The 18245-nt window shown below is 32.9% G+C and overlaps 1 protein-coding gene across 1 annotated transcript in view; it reads left to right on the top strand.

Annotated features, from left to right (window-relative positions):
* Positions 1-2866: 2866 nt before the first annotated feature.
* The window catches only part of LOC114327319 (cytochrome b5), a 102629-nt gene continuing 87250 nt past the window's right edge, over positions 2867-18245 (top strand). The window contains exon 1 of the mRNA XM_028275906.2: positions 2867-3183. Coding sequence (XP_028131707.1) covers positions 3076-3183 — 108 coding nt within the window. The 5' untranslated portion in view covers positions 2867-3075. The remainder of the gene's footprint in view (positions 3184-18245) is intronic.

Here is an 18245-nt window from a genome sequence, read left to right as displayed (position 1 = left end):
TTTCCTTATTTTTTACTTGTTTATTGTTTTTTTTTTAAATTAACTATGGAGTGTGGACAATTATTTAGTTCTTTTAATGAGTTAAACAACATTCTAAAACAGTATGAAAAAGATAAGAGACAAAAATTCGTGATTAAGGGTAGCAGAAGTAATAAGATAAAATATACGGGGCAATTGATTAGTGTGATAAAACTCAGTAGATCCGCTAGCGCTAGAGTAATAGATAGCAATAAAAGGTCTCTGAGGGCTATGGTGTTAAGCGTATAGAGCTCAAAGTACATCCCAATGGGGGGGGTTACAACCCCCAAAACCCCCCCCCTGGTTACGCCTATGTGAATACAGTTGAGTCCGCGAGTCTTTACCCGTGCGTCATCACTTATTAAAGCATACGAAATAAGTCGGAAATCTATTTCACACAACAACAACTGACAGAAAGTGGCTACTGTTCCGATTAGGGGTTTTATTATAAAATTTGACGTTATCAAATATATAGAATGTCAAATGTAAGTTTTGCTTCAAAATTTTTGCGCAGAATTACAGCTACATTTGAAGTAGCTTAATAAATTCTTTTATTATTATTGATTAATAAATAATTAAACAATTTATAAAAAAATCCAATACCATATTTTATTTTTGTTATTTTATTCACTTTGACGGAAATCTAAACACAGTCATTTCTTTACTGTGTGAATGACGTTAGCTTTGTATGTTTTAAATATTAATTGCCTAAATATAATTATTTACCTTAAAATTTCAAAGCCCAATATAAAATTAGTTGTGAAAACAACTGTTTGTGTAATATAAAGAAACTTCAAAACGCAAAAATTCGACAAAAACCGCAAAAAGTTCAACTGACTGACAGCCACAAAATTAAACAAATCAGAAACGTCAAACAAATTGTGCTTAAAAATGAAAACATACCGAATCGTCTTTTTTTGTACCTATCTCTTTTCAATGCACTGAGTCTAGATGGTTCATAAAAATTAACATGTGTTGTTACTTAATAACAAACGGCAGCTGGTTTGTCATGAGTTTCATGCATGGAAGAGAATGATGCTAGATAAAAAGTATGTGTTTTATCTCGCCAGGTATTAATGACGCACGGGTAAAGACTCGCGGACTCAACTGTATATAGTTTTGCTCATGTTTTGCTTTCCTTCCCCCCTCCCTTAATAAAAATATTTTCTATCAAACAAACAACAAACACTAAACATATCAAAATAGCGTGTACCAAAATATAAAGTCACTGGCCACGCTAAATAATGACGTCACTGGCTTGATGAAGTTTAATTCGCGTGTACCTAACTTTTTTATTTGCGTACACGTTAGCGTGTACCTAGACACAGCGTTTTTACTAAGCAACATTTTTGATTAATTTTTTAATATCTTTGTATTTTGACAACGACGTCCGAATTGGAAGTCGAAACGTTAATAAAATTATTTTTTTTAAGTAAAATTTTGACTTATTTCCCAAAGAATAGTTAATTTTTGTTTTTGTTATTTAAGTTTGCAAACAATTTTGTTACCTTTTGTTAATAAACAAAAAACGTTCAAGATATTTTATTATTCTTAAAATTAATCAAAAACCATAAAAAACTATGTTATAATTTCTTCTTTTAATTCTGGTCAACAAATGTTTCTGAAGTTGTTGAGATAAATAAAAATTTTTGTGTCGATTTCAGAATATTGTCAAATATTTTATTTAAATAAATGGATGCCGTTTTAGCAAATTCTAAAATAATAAAATGAATCTATCCATAGGGCTTTTCATTCACAATAATTTGTTTCGAGCTTCTGTCAGGTGTCGTCTAAAATTAATATATCTACGTCATACGTCTTTGGTTTGTATGGGTGCGTTCGGACGACCATAGCGGCTGGCTGTCAGCAGAAATCGGCTGAGTGGTTGTATCCAGCCGTGATAGGGAAAGCTTAGTAAATCTCTCAGCGGCTGACTTCCAGCGGTGACGTCTGACAGCTACAGCTGGCTCAGCTGTCCAGCCGCTGTGGTCGTCCGAACGCACCCATTTGGTATGTACCATAGGGTGCGTTCAGCAGACGCAATCGCTAACTAATCGATGATCGATTAGTGATTTTCTGCTGAATGCTAACAATTTATATGTAGCATTCAGCAGAAAATCGCTAATCGATTAGTTAGCGATTGCATCTGCTGAATGCACCCAATAACGTATGGCGTTGATATATTAATATTAGATGACACATAACAGAAGCTCGAAACAAATAATGACAATCGATGAAAAGCCCTATAAGGGTTTCGAGCACCTGTCATATGTTGTATAAATCTGTGTAATATACACGGTTATATGACATATGACTATCTCTGTATCTGTGTATATTATTACTACACACAGATATGACAGATACTACACAAATATGACAGAAGCTCGAAACGAATGAATTTGTTGTTGAAAAGCCCTATGAAAAATTTGTAAGTACCGAAAAACGATTGGGCCGAAAAAATTGGTCAGAACCGAATCAAAATATTTTAACAAAACCGGAACCTGACCGGACCTAAAATTTTGAATTTTACTATAACCGGAACCAGACCGGACCTAATATTTTAAATTTTACTAGAACCGGAACCTTTTATTTACTTTTGGTCCGAATCCCTGCTTTAAACTCGCTTTAACTGTAGATTAAAATTTTCTTATGCGTTGCAATTTAATTTTTAAATATTTTTTGGTATTACATAGTTAAATTAATTAAAATTAATTAAAAATTTTATGTTTCTTTCTTGTATCGTCAAAATTTGTTTATTATTTTTCGAAAAATACCATCTCTATTCGTGTGGAACGCCCTTACGATTTTCAAATTTCATGTTGGTAAACCTGACACGACAGACTGACAGACGAAAAGCGCAAAGCGCAAGGCAAGGCGCAAAGTCGCAAAGGTTGATTGATGGCTGATCGGTGATCCTAGAAAAACGTCGTCATCGGTCATAGATCAAGGTTCCTTTCCGACTTATCATAAAATTAAATCCATTGATTTGTTTAAGCATTTTATCAACTTAGGTGTTGGCGGTACGGTGCGTTCTAGTATTAAAATTTAAAAAGAAACATGACCACATTATACTCTTTGGCCGACGTTAAAAAACACAATGATAATAAAAGTACATGGATAGTAATACACAACAATGTTTATGATGTGACTCCGTTCTTAAATGAGGTAAGTAATATATTATTTAATAATACCGTTTAATTACTTTACTAAATCTGCAACATCATTGTGATATCTCCAAAAATTCAGACAATCTTCTACCTACTTCAATTTGTAATTAATGTTCTACCCATTCTTATATTAACACAATTCTTTAATATGTTCAAGTTTTTATCAGTATTACGTACCAGTTTAAAAGTTAATTATAGTCTTTGCCTTCAGTATTTCTTAAATTATATATGATAAGCGGATATTGTTAATGTAAATGATTAAAATAGCAACTACATTCAAGTATATTTTGTGATTGTCATTGTACTGCTTTTTGACAAGTCTAAATTTTCCAAGGTGATAAAATAGTCAAAAAAATTCCATACTAATAGTCAAATTAGGTTTTAGTACATAATTCTGAATTTAAAATAGGAATTGTTAAAGTGTTAAATTTAATATATGTCAAATGTAAAGGAATTCATTATCTACAATGATTTGTTAATTTAAATTTGTAATAGTTCACTGCATACAAGGTGGTCGCTTTTATAGTTTGGTAGGATTTTAACCTTATTTTTAAGTCTTCTTTAAATCAATTTCTATTTTTAAACCTCTTATCACATTCGAAAATTGGGATATCTTCAAAAATTGTATGTCATGCTGAATAAGTAAGGATAGGTACATAATATGTAACGAAATGTTTTTAAATAATATGTAAGAATAATGTTTTTAAAGCAATGGGCTTGGGCCTGTTGTAGTATCATCTTCCATCCCTTGATATCCTTGTTGGTTTTCCAATATCGTACTCACACAAACACTCAAAAGTCGTCTTTCACATGATCCTTAAATCGTGCTCTGTGCCTGTCTCTCCTCCTCAAATTTGAATTTGTTATAAATGTGTTTCGATGGCTCCATCTTGTTCATTCTCTCTAAGTGGCGTTCATGTTGTGGACCGCTTGATGTTTATTTTAATAGACCTACCAATGCTAGGTTCACTAAGTTACTAGTTTCACAGGCAGAAAAGCTCAACTTTATAGTGCCTACACCATAATCCATTTTCTTCCATTCCTTTATAATTTGAGGCGCTCAGAGCAACAGTGGCCTAACCCCAAAAACAAAGTTTTGAGATAAGTGCAATATTTGCATTTGTATTTCTGTACGTTAGAATTGAAAGGGCGGAAGTCACTTTCAGTTTGTTTTGCAGTAGATCAAAATTAGTGCTCTTAATTTGTACACCATAATTTTAAATGCCTTTCAAATTATCAAATTATGTTGCAGCTTTATGATTTAAAGGAAAGTGGTAAAGCATGCTTTGTATTTTATTTTACAGTAACATAATCGGCGTTAAGTTGTTTTGTATTGAAATTATAAATAATTTAGGACAACAGCCTTTTTTGTTCTGTGGTACTATATCAATAAAAAAACAGGACAGCCGCCCTTTTGGTATCATTTTATTAGGAAAAGAACGTTATAATCGGAACTTAGCATTACAAAAATAATATAAAGCTTAAATTAAAAAGCATTTAATCATCTTCAGAACATAAAGAATTATTTTTGTTAACGACAACTTTATTTTTTGTTGTTCTTAAAGATTTATAGTAGGAATGGTAAATAGAAGGTACCCATTCTAGCAATTCCATTAGGTGGTTATATTTTGAACTATCAATTGGAATTGAATTTTCATTATTTATTTGCTCCAATGTTTTTGGTAGGAGACCATCGAGAGAACTTCTCATTTTCCTTTTAAAATTGACAAATTTTCCTGGGAAAATGTTGTTTTATAAAACATAATGCCAGGGTGGTCTCTTTCAACTTTCAAGTGCACAATTTTAGAGGATAGAAAGGGTTCATTGTCTGCGTTCCGTTTCCAATTCACAAACGGGCTTGTCGATTCTTTGCCCATTTTTTCAAAGTTAAAAAAGTCACTTGTTTTCATCTCATAAACAATAAGTGGTTTTAACGAACTGCAGGTCCTTATAAACTGGGCCCATTCATGAGGTACAGAAATATTCATAGTAGGCAGTCTTTTCTTCTTCCTTTCAATTAGTGCATGTATTGTGTCTGCTTCGTTGTGTGTATGCCCCTTGAGTAAATATTTATGATGAATTCTAACTACTGAGGTGTTATAGACCCACATATACAGGGTGTAACAAAAATACAGGTCAGAAATTAAATCACCTATCCTAGGACCAAAAATAGTTCGAATGAACCTAACTTACCTTAGTACAAATATGCACATAAAAAAAGTTACAGCCCTTTGAAGTTACAAAATGAAAATCGATTTTTTCCAATATATCGAAAACTATTAGAGATTTTTTATTGAAAATGGACATGTGTCATTTTTATGGCAGGAATAACTTAAAGAAAAATTATAGTGAAATTTGTGCACCCCATAAAAATGTTATGGGGGTTTTGTTCCCTTAAACCCACCCAAACTTTTGTGTACGTTCCAATTAAATTATTATTGTGATACTATTAGTTAAATTCAATATTTTTAAAACTTTTTTGGTTCTTAGTATTTTTTCGACAAGGCAGTTTTTATCGAGTTGCGGCTTCTTTTCTAATATGTTTACGTAGAGATTTTATGGGGGTTTTGTTCCTTTAAACCTCCCAAATGGTTGTGTACGTTCCAATTAAACTATTACTGCGATACCATTAGTTAAACACAGTGTTTTTAAAACTTTTTTGCTTCTTTGTATTTTTTCGGTAAGGCACATTTTATCGAGATGTGACTTCATTTTTAATATGGTTCAAAATATACCTAAAAATGTAAATCATAAATAAATTTTCCTATTATTGTCAAGTCTCCATAATCGTACTTAGCCATATACAAATACGTGGTGGATTTGACAAATAATATTCAAAATATCTCGACAAATACTAACTTTTCGAAAAAGTTCCAAGAGGCAAAGAAGTTTTTAAAGCATTGTGTTTAACTAATAGTACTACAATAATAATCAAAATTGAAACATACACAAATGTTTGGGGGGTTTAAAGGAACCAAACCCCCATAAAATTTTTATGGGGTGTCTAAATTTCACTATAATTTTTTCTTAAGATACTACTGCCATAAGAATGCCACAAGTTCATTTTCAATAAAAAATCTCCAATAGTTTTCGATATATTGGAAAAAATCGATTTTCATTTTGTAACTTTGTAAAGTGCTGTAACTTTTTTTATGTGCACATTTGTACTAAGGTAAGTTAGATTCAATCGAACTATTTTTGGTCCCAGAATATGTGATTAAATTTATGACCTGTATTTTTGTTACACCCTGTACATACAAAATAAAAAAAAAAATCGGTTTTGGTCAGAGCAGTTGTCTGACCAAAATGTTACCTCTTCTGTTGTAGAAGGTAAATTTTTTAACCACATTATTACAGCGGAAGCTATCTCGTTGCCACCCCTTTTTGCAATAGACTCGTCCCACATGAAGCATGAACCTTCGGCAGTACTATCATTATAGACGGTAAAATTAAATGTCCATAACTGCTTTAAATAAAACAATTTTCCATTAGTTAACATAGGTGTAGGCAGTGGCGTAGCGTAGTAGGGGCGGTCCGACCCGGGCGGCACTTTTTAGGGGCGGCAAAATTTAACAATAAATAATAAAAATATTTTGTAAATATTTGAAATATTTTATATTTTTATCGCAACTACAAATTTGGACCGATTGAAAGAAGCACGGAATTTTTCATTACTTATTTTGTGACGAATTCGGGGAATTCCTTTTCTTGAATGATATTTTGTAGCGACTGGCAACAACGCACATAGGAGTATTTGGGTAACAAAACCGGACAAAACTATAATAACGTAAATTTAATTTATTCTACCTGCCATTTCGTACATTTAGACTAATTGCTGGGTTTGGGTCAGGTAAATACTTTATATATAATGACCTGTTTAATATGCTTTGAATTTTGAACTTATTTAATTGTTTATGCAAATAATCGGATTAAGTGTTGATAGCATAATGCATTCTAGGGATTAAGTGTTACTAAGAACGAGTTACTGAAATAAGTCTAATAAGACTGTAACACAACAAATAGTCATAATTAAAGTGTATTTAGACTTTGCATACATTATAATATATTTTAAATATTTGTTTAGCTAATATTAATCGTCTTCTTCTTCGCTTTTATTTTCTTCCTGATCTGTATTATCGTCGCTATCCTCTTCATGAGATGTAGTTGGAGTAAACAAAATGGCGGAAGTAGGCGGATGATTTAACAACGTTGTTTGTTAGCCAACAAGTTTATTAGTACTACTATGCATAAATTGTAGCCCGACAAGACCCGACACATTAACAAAAACACTGCTGTTTGATAAATTTAAGTAAAAATATATACCAAAATAATTACTTTTATTATATGACTATTAAATATGAAAAATAATTAATTATTCATTCAATTGTAATTTTAAAATAGAGTACATATCTTCTTCTGCCATATTCACAAAGATTTTCCACTAAACTTCTCTACAGAAAAACACAGTATTAAATTTAAAATTCACAGAAACTAAAAACGCCGAGATCAAAAGCAATCGATTTCGCTAAGAACTAAGTTCCAACTGACCTAGCTGAGAGGTGCACACCAGGAGGTTGATTTATACCTACCATTAGATGGGTCGGTTACTTAGGTAGTGGAAAATGAGGTTTAGCCAGGGTTTTATTTAAGTTGCCGATTTCGACTTTTGTCCGGTTTTATTAAATAAATACCCCTATGTGCAACGTCTATAATGTCTTGTGGAAATTCCCCGTTTATGACTAACAATCAGCACAACTTCTTTCAGTACTTTAGAACGTTCCTATTCTTTTTCTTTTCTCATCGACACATCGTTGGGAAGTTCTGCTGATAGCAGCTACAGGCAAAAGAAGGATTCAAGACACACGGTGGAGTGCAAGAGGCGATGCCATAAATGTGACATGGCATCATTACAAAGACATTCTCGTCACTTTGGAAAAACTGACAGAGGCAGGTGAAAGTTTAAACACTAGGACAGATGCAGGTGTTTTACTAGTTTCGATGCAGTCATTTTCCTTTCTTTGTTTTTTGGGCCTGTGGCAACCTGTGCTACATATGAAGTGAATGATGCACAAAAATATTTCAAACAAGGGGACTTGACATAAGATTGTGCGCTCAGAAAGTAAATGTTTTGCAGATGATTTTGACAGAGAAAACAGAGGAATGGGCAAATGGCGCTGTAGGTTATGCAAAAATATGTGTGAAGAACTTGGAATTTCCATAAAACCTCGGAGGCGCATAACAAGAAAACATATTTTTGATGACGGAACTAGAGGTGCTAATTTATCTTGTGAAAATGAGTTGAGACGAAAGCTGTTTTCTTCGTTAGATAGAGTTATTGTAGAAATTCGTGAGCATTCTCAACAGCTACAGAATTCAATGGATAAGTTTGTTTATCTAATGCCAGCTATATTATCAGATCCAGACAACGCTGAATGTAATCTAGACCTAGACTACGCATCTGACGAAACTGACGAGTAGGGTTTCAAGCTGGAAAAACTTCGACTGTGGACATTCGTTGCTGCTACAGGCAACGAAATTGAATAATGCAGACTCACTTGAATTATTTAAATTTATAGTTAAATCCAAGCTGGAAGATACTCTGCCCAATATTTTAATAATGTTCCGAATATTTTTCACAGTTGCTATAAGCAATGCCAGCTGTGAGATGGGTTTTTCAAAATTGAAATTGATTAAAAAATATTTAAGATCGACAATGCACTAACTAATTTGGCCATTTTGTCTATTGAGCAAGAGGTGTGTGATTCTATAGACATTGACGGTGCAATAAAAGACTTTGCTCTTAAAAAAAGTAGACATATACATTTTTAATTAAAGACGGAGGTTTTGTTTTTAATTCTAAACTTTTTTATTCATATTAATTATTAAATTATTTTCTTAATTATTAATTTTTTAATTATTAATTATTTAATATTTAATTAATTATTTAATTTTATTAAACTATTTTAATTCATATTACTTTCAATAAAAATAAAAATATAACAGTATCGTCAAGGTGTACCTACCTAATCTTAAGTAATAGGTACCTAAGTTATATCAATGTATCTAATTGGTTAAAGTAAAAGAATTTTTGTATTAATAAACGTGATTGTAAAACTTAGATAAACTTTTTTATTTAATCCAACCTGTATAATGCAAAATATTGATGGCTGTTCTCGCCGAAAAGTTCTCTATAACTAATGTATGTAATGTATAGTATACAATAAATTAAAATACCTAAATAAGAGGGCGGCAAAATTGTCTTCCGCCCCGGGCGGCCGACACTCACGCTACGCCACTGGGTGTAGGGAGGCATTTTTGCAACTCTATCATTGCTACGACTTCCTTTAAATTTTGCTTGCATCTTATCTTATCCTGCCTTTTTAACTTGTATCTGTTATCTGCGTCATTCAAATGATCTGCTTTTTTCTTTAAAATATCTTCAACATTAGGATCTGCCTCTTTTCGCTTATTTTCAAAACTGTCACAGGTGTCACATGTATCAATGTTAGGGGGCTTGAAATGAAGATTGAACTCAGTAAAACCATCTTCTTTGCTCTTGATTCAGACATTTTTGGTTATTTATTATCAGATTAATCTCGATTATAAAGAAAAAGTTACTTTTATCTATAAACCATGCAAAAACAGCTTATAACATAAATTTTTACACAGCTGACAGGCGGTTGTCCATAGAGATTGGACTGCCGTCTTTTTAACAATCATTGTGCCATGCAAAAAAGTCCGGTGTACCACATAGGGCTTTTTGCAACAAATTTCACAGTGGACATCCGACTTGCAATTTTAGTAGTATTGCCGGTACAACTACGTATTAACCACCATTCGAAAGATAACACCTTTAAATGTATTATTGGCTGCATATCTCCATTTACTGTAAAAATGGACTACCGCCCTTTCAATTCTAACGTACAGATTTCCATTATGTTTATGGGATGGCGCTACAAATTATGTGGCGCCATTTAGCCAAATATAGAGGTAGGTTGTGTAGACCCTCGTTGTTTAATGTTGCTGCTTTTATTGATATATTAATCTAAAAATGCTCAATTTGTGGCTTGGCCACTGTTGCTCTGAGCGCCTCATGTATACGTTGATATGATCCTATCCTATTTTTCATGTCTTCTTTAAATCAATTTTTATTTTTAAACCTCATCACATTTCAAAATTGCGATATCTTCAAAAATTGTATGTCATGCTGAATAAGTATACATAAGTAATATGTACTGAGAATATTTTTGAAGCAATTTTTTGGAGCCAATCACTGAAATTATATTTTAAAATTATAGTTTTATCAGTTTAACACAAAAACCTCATCCTCAGTGGCGTTAAAACTCTTCGTGAGTCTGTGCTGTTGGTCTTTGTTTGTTGGTCCTGTGCCACTATTTCCCATTGTCTCACTCCCATTTTCTCCAGATCCTCTATTACTGCATCTTTCCATCTTTTTCTAGGCTGTCATATAGATCTTCTCCCATCTGATCTTTCGCCAAACACATTGTTTAAGGCGATTGTTATTACTGTATATCACATGTTCTTCCCAGCTTAGTTTATATATTTCTCTAGATTTTTCTTTCCGTTCCGAATAGAGCCTCTAACTCATTATTGTGTCTGTGCCTCCATTCGTTTGTGACACTATCTCTGCAGGGGACTATATTATATCACTCAAAGAATTTTACTTTCCTGCTAGTCGTATTATGGTCTTATATATCTAGGCTTTTGCACCTCGTGAGACAAGCTTTGACTTCATTAGATGTTGCATTGCAAAGAAAGATCTACTTCCAACCATTATTTGCGTTTCAACTACTTGTTCTATTTTGTTGTCATTGGTGACTTTTGCTTCTGGTTTTGAAACGACCTTGTATTTTGTTTTGTCTGCATTAAATTTTTTCTTCTTCTTGTGCCATCTCCGTGACGGAGGTGGGCTACTGCATCTACGTCATCAAAAAAGGCGAGTATGATTTTTGCTCTCCTAGCAGCTATGTCTGGTTTTGATTTTTGGATAAATTTTTCGCATGATTATTCTAAGGCCAGATTAAACAAGAATGGGGACAACGGATCTCCCTGTCTCAGTCCAGAATTTATGCCGAAAGCATTTGATGTTTTTACTCCTATTCTAACTTGTGCAAAGGAGTTACTTAGACAAATTTGTGGTACCACAGCTAGTTTCTTGGGTATGCCCAGCTCAACAATTGCATGTCATAGTCTTGGACCATTAATTGAATCATAAGCCTGTTTGAAATCTATAAAGATCTAATGTACATCTTGTTTATATGTACTACCAATTCTTTTCAAGCATATTGCTAATACAGTCAAACCTGCCATATCCGGATCAATGTGGCGACAGACCGATCCGGATATGAAAAAATCCGGATATCAAGACCACTAATTCTTTTACAGCCTCTGAAAAGTTTTCTCCTTCGTACATTCCAGTAATCAACGCCGTCAATAACTTTCGTCGATAGACACGTTTTATAGATTCTATAGTACATTATTTCGGCATCTTTTAGTTCTTCTTTTAGTGCGTTGTCCAACAGCAGGACTGCCTTTCTCGGTAGATTTCGGTAGATCCGGACGGCGCAGAACCGTCCGGATATGGGGAGGTCTGGATATGACAGGTCCGGATATAGCAGGTTGTACTGTAGTAAATATTTGATCAATAGTCGATCTTGAAGCTCAGAAAGCAAATTGGTAGTCCCCAACTATTTCTTCAGCATATGGTAGTAAACTTTATAGCAATAATGAAGCAAATATTTTGTCAGTAGCATTGATTAGTGAAATTCCTCTATAGTTCATAAATGATTCCTTTTTTGAATGAATGAATAAGTTTATGACTGCCTTTTATAATTAACTCAGCATTTATTGTCCAGACCAGGGGATTTATTCTTTTGAAGTGTTTTTATAGCATTTCTAATTTCTTCTATACTCTGGGCTAATTAGCAAAATTCATAAAAAAGTTATTTTCCAGCAATTTTATTGCTGGAATCGAATTTTAAGATCCTATATATTAATAATATAGGTATGCAAAGTCCGCAGATAGTGTGCTACTTTTTTTATAAACAAAATGGCGGCGACAAATCGTATTTTTTTCAATTATTGCTCTATAACTTCGAAGATTTTAACTTTACAACAAAAACACCCAAATAAAAATTCACCGCATTTAAATTCTGCATAGAGATGTTTTTCCCGATTTGCTCCGACGAAAATTTTCCTCGGAAAATGCGGGTTTTCCCAACAAAAACTCTAATTTTCAAATAAAGTTTTAGGTAAGTAATTATTGTTCTGAAGCTATTTTCTTGTGGCATTTTTATAATCAAGTATATTTGATGTTTTGCAGAATTGCGTGGATGTTAATTAAACACCGAAGTACTTCTAGTCAGTTTTATTTTAAAAGAAAACTCAATAATTCTACAAATAACTTAAACATCAAAATCAACATTTATTTTTCCTTGACACTTATTTTTGCTTACAGTTGACATCTGACACTTATATAACATTGTTTCCAACTACATCATACAATAACAAAAATCCCCTAGATTTGCCGTTGCTTATTTTTACTGGGTATTCAACACCCCCCCTCAACGGTAAATCTCCTAGATCTAAATTAATTTTTTTTATTCTAAACCTAGCAACTCTCTAAATTTTTTAAACAGAGTTAAACCTAATGGTTTTGTACATATGTCAGCCTGTTGGTCACTTGTATTAAGATATTTTAATACAACAATATTTTCCTTAATTTTATCTCGTACAAAATGAAATCTAATATCAACATGTTTTAGTCTCTTATGAAATTCCGGATTTCTACTAACCCTTATAGCGCTTTGATTGTCTGCATGAATTAGAACCGCTACATAATCAGGTTTTATTTTTAAATCATACATTAAGTATCTTAGCCAACATGCTTCACTCACACATACACTTAGTGCAACATATTCAGCTTCAGTAGAGGACAAACTGACTGTAGACTGTTTCCGTGATGCCCATGACACCGTGCAATTAAAAACTTTGAATACATATCCTGATGTAGATTTTCTATCAGTACGGTCACCTGCCCAATCTGAATCTGAGTACCCTACTATCAAATTTTCCTGTTTATATTTATGTTTATAGTATATCAAACTCATAGTAACTGTGCTTTGAATATATCTTAATACTCTTTTTATTGCTACCCACAAATCGTTACTTGCACATGTTTGATACCTGCTTAATATACCTATAGCTATACACAAATCTGGTCTTGAGCATAACATTGCATACATCAAACATCCTATAGCAACTCTACATTTCTTTTCTATCTCTATGCTCTCAGATTTTTTTCGTTTGAGAAAATCGTGGTGAAAATTATTATCCATTGGTGTTGTTGATGGTTTGCAGCTTGACATGTCAAATTTCTTCAAAACATTTTTTAAGTAAACAGTTTGATTAATTTTTATTTTGCCTTCAGACAAATTTTGAGTTATGCACATACCCAAAAAATGTTTTATTTGACCTAAGTCGTTCATTTTGAAGTTTTTGTTTAAAATGTATTTTATTTTCTCAACTTCTTGATCATTTGTACCTGCCAACAGCAAATCATCAACATACAGCAAAATGTATATCCTACCTTTTTCATTTACTTTAATATAAAGACAATATTCATATTCAGATCTTGAAAAACTCAAATTTTGCATCAAATTATGAAATTTGTCATTCCAATTTTTAGGTGAACTTTTCAAACCATATAAGGATTTTCTTAATTTGCAAATAGTGCCCTCTTTTTCTTTAAATCCCTTTGGGAGTGAAATAAAAACATTTTCTTTAATATCCCCATTTAGAAATGCACTACAAACATCTACTTGATGAATTTTCATATCAAAAGTATTACACATGGCTAAGAAAATCCTTATTGATGGTAATTTTGCTACTGGACTATAAATATCATTAAAAAACATACCAATTTGTTGAAAAACTCTAGCTACCACACGAGCTTTATATTTCACTACTTTACCATTTTCATTTTTCTTTTTCTTGAACACCCACTTGCACTCAATGACTTTTTGACCATCACTACTTTGCACAAACTCCCATGTTTCATTTTCTAGCAACGCATTTATTTCTGATTGCATAGCTTTCTTCCAATTTTTACACTCACTACTGGCCACTGCATCATCATACGTCTGGGGTTCTTCATCATCACTAAAAGTCAACAAACTCATTTCGTCATCATCCAGAACATAATCATCATATCTTGAGGGTCTTTTTATATGTCTTCTCAGGTCATATCCATGCTCCTGCTCTATTTCATTCACATCTTCAACACTGCTATCAGTTTCGAGGTCACTCTCACTGCTTTCTTCTCTATTATTTTGAGGTTCTTCTGCTTCACTGTCATCTTCTTCTGACTTTATCTCCTCACATATCATCTGTATGTTTTTATTCATGTCTGTCTCCCCATTTTTTATTTCTATGGTTTTCTCGGGCAAAAATATGACATCTCGATGAATTTCAACTTTATTTTTGTCTGGGACAAATATTTTGTAACCTTTTACATCCTCACTGTAGCCAATAAAGAAACCAAGCATATTTTTTGCATCCCATTTTAATCTCTTCTCTTTTGGGACATGCACTGATACTCTAGAACCAAAACTCTTGAGTGTAGAAATATTATTGACTTTCTTTTTGTACCATAATTCATAAGGTGTCACATTTTTTATGCTACTAGGGCCTGTTCGGTTTAAAACATACACTGCTGTATGTATGGCCTCTGCCCACAAGTTTTTATTCAACTTTTGCCCTTGTATCATAGTTCGGGCTGATTCAACTAGGGTTCTATTTTCCCTCTCAGCCCTACCGTTCTGCTGAGGCGTATACACTACTGATCTCTGATGTTTTATGCCTTGATAGTCAAGCATCTCCTTTATTTCTTGGTTCATAAACTCTAAACCGTTATCTGATCGTAAATTTTTCATCTTGCAGCCTGTCTCTCTCTCGGCTAATGATATAAAATTTTTAAGGTGTTTCTTAACTTCTGATTTATTTTTCATGAAATACGCGTACCTATAATTTGTATAGTCATCCTTTAACAACAGGAAATACCTATTTTCCCCTAAAGACTCTTCTTCCATAGGGCCACATACGTCTGTATGCACTAATTGTAATGGCTCACTTGCTCTTGATTCACTTAACTTGAATGGTATTCTGTGTTGTTTACCTGTTAAACACTGTTCACACACGAATTTTTCGTCTATAAAATCAATGTTATTTTGCCTTAAAAAGTTTCTCACATATGTAGTATTTTGATGTGCTAGTCTGCAGTGCCAAACTCTCAAACTTTCTGTTGTTTTTGCAGAATTACACTCTGATAAAAATACATCTACTAAACAGCTGTTTTCTTGAACTTGACCGTCAGACAAGTTTTCGTTAGGGGTGCGTTCCGAAATTAAAATATTTGCAAAGGTTTCAGTGTTTTGTTCTTGTGAGAATAACATTTTGTATAATTTGTTATCCCGTGTTGCCAATGCTCTTATTTCTCCTTTGTCATTATAAAATTCACATTTTTCATTGTTTGAAAACATCTTATAACCTTTATCTAAGGCACATCCAGCTGAGAATAAATTAAATTGTAAATCTGGCACAAATAATACATCTGACAGGGTTGACTTTATAAATTTCTTACCATTAAATGCCCATAGAGTTATTTTTCCAATACCTTTAACTGGTAATTTTTCTCCATTTCCGACTTTTACTTGTTTTTTATAGCTTATCTCTATCAATTCTTCAAACAGATCTTAATTCCAGCACATATGTTCGCTAGCTCCTGTGTCCAAGCACCATTCATTTTTATTTTTCTTACTCCCAGTATATACCATGAATGCATTACTGTCAATTTTATTTTCTTCTCTGCTTGTCTGTTGTTTTTCATTTTTATTTTTATTAAACCAACACTCTTGTAAGTTGTGTCCTCGTCTTTTACATTGACTGCATACTTTTATGTCTTTCTGGCTATTATTATCTCTCTCTTTCTTCTTGAAAAAGCAATTTTTCGCAATATGGCCACCTCTGCCACAAAAATGGCACTTTAATCTGGTTTTCTTTTGCCCTTTAAATTCTCTGCTTGTATCACTTTTCATCGCCAATGCTGTGCTGCCCTGTGCTGACTTACTTCTTTCTTCTTCGATAAGTAGTCTTGATGTAAGTTCATCTAGGGTTTGTTTATCAGATGGTACGGATTCCCATGCGGATCGAAAATGCTTATATTCCTCTGGCAATGCCATAAGTATTTTTGTCATGATCATTTTATCGGACAGCTCTTCACCAGCTTGCTTTAGCTTATTTTTTATCTCTTCAAGCTGTGATATGAATGAGGCAACATTTTTACCTGATGAAAACTCCAAGAGAAAAAACTTTTGTTGCATTAAATGAATGCTCACCTCTGACTCTTTGTCGTAGACAGACTTCAACTTTGTCCACATATCTTTCGAGGTCTCACAGGATAAAATGTGTGTCATAGGGCCTTGCTCTATTCTGGTTACTATAAATTCTTGTGCTTTTGAATCACTAGCATCCCATTTCTTTTGGTCATCTCCAGTAGTGCTCGGTCTCACAGACTTTCCTATTACTATGTCATAATAACCACGCCTTTTTAGCACTACCCTTGTTTGAAATTTCCAGGCTACCTAGTTGTCACCACCACTAAGTTTCAACGCAGCCGATGAATTTTCCATTTTTCGGATTTATGTTTTTCTTTTTTTATGTATATATACTCGAGCTTCTTTTTCACCTTTTTTTCAGCTTTTCTTTTTTTTATTTTCGTTGGCCGCGGCAAACTACCGACACAGGCTCTTCAACACTGACTTTTTTACTGGCGAAATACTCACGAAACAAGTGATCTGGGCCATAACCTGATGTTTTGCAGAATTGCGTGGATGTTAATTAAACACCGAAGTACTTCTAGTCAGTTTTATTTTAAAAGAAAACTCAATAATTCTACAAATAACTTAAACATCAAAATCAACATTTATTTTTCCTTGACACTTATTTTTGCTTACAGTTGACATCTGACACTTATATAACATTGTTTCCAACTACATCATACAATAACAAAAATCCCCTAGATTTGCCGTTGCTTATTTTTACTGGGTATTCAACAATATTCAAATGGGAAAAGCCACAATTTTACCTAAAAATGATTTTATTAACGTTTCGACGCCCAAGTCGGGTGTCGTTGTCAAAATACAAAATAATACTAAATAAATAAAAATGTTGTTGCTTAGTAAAAAATTCTTCTAATAATTTATTTAATCTGACTCATTTATATCGGCAATTCAGACACGTATTATACATTTTAAAGTAGACGACTTTAAAATGATATTGCCAATATTGATGAGTTGCGTTCCTGGGACGACTTTACTAAAAGATAGTTCATTCGATTACATGAAATCAATCCCAACTCAAGAATATCCGCCACAAAAAATCATAGCATGTGATCTGTCTTTAAAAAGACAACCAAATGCAACGGTGGTACTGAAATTCTCGCGTTAGAGATTTTTTGTGGCGGATATTCTTGAGTTGGGATTGATTTCATGTAATCGAATGAACTATATTTTAGTAAAGTCGTCCCAGGAACGCAACTCATCAATATTGGCAATATCATTTTAAAGTCGTCTACTTTAAAATGTATAATACGTGTCTGAATTGCCGATATAAATGAGTCAGATTAAATAAATCATTAGAAGAATTTTTTACTAAGCAACAACATTTTTATTTATTTAGTATTATTTTGTATTTTGACAACGACACCCGACTAGGGCGTCGAAACGTTAATAAAATCATTTTTAGGTAAAATTGTGGCTTATTTCCCATTTGAATATACTTGATTATAAGTAATTATTAATCAATAATTAAATAACTTAGTGACATCAAAGCTTTCTTGGTATAAATTGTAATTCCAGAAGCCGGTAAAAATTAAACGAATATTTTAGCAACAATTCAATTGTTAATTAACAATTTACAATCGCAATAATAACCAAAATAATCATGATACATTGATCAAACTTATAAAGATTATAAAGATGA

Source organism: Diabrotica virgifera, chromosome 2 (assembly GCF_917563875.1).
Source record: "Diabrotica virgifera virgifera chromosome 2, PGI_DIABVI_V3a".
NCBI classification, from domain to species: Eukaryota; Metazoa; Arthropoda; class Insecta; order Coleoptera; family Chrysomelidae; genus Diabrotica; species Diabrotica virgifera.
Note: the sequence above shows the minus strand (reverse complement) of the source record. Positions and strands in the feature narration are given on the sequence as shown.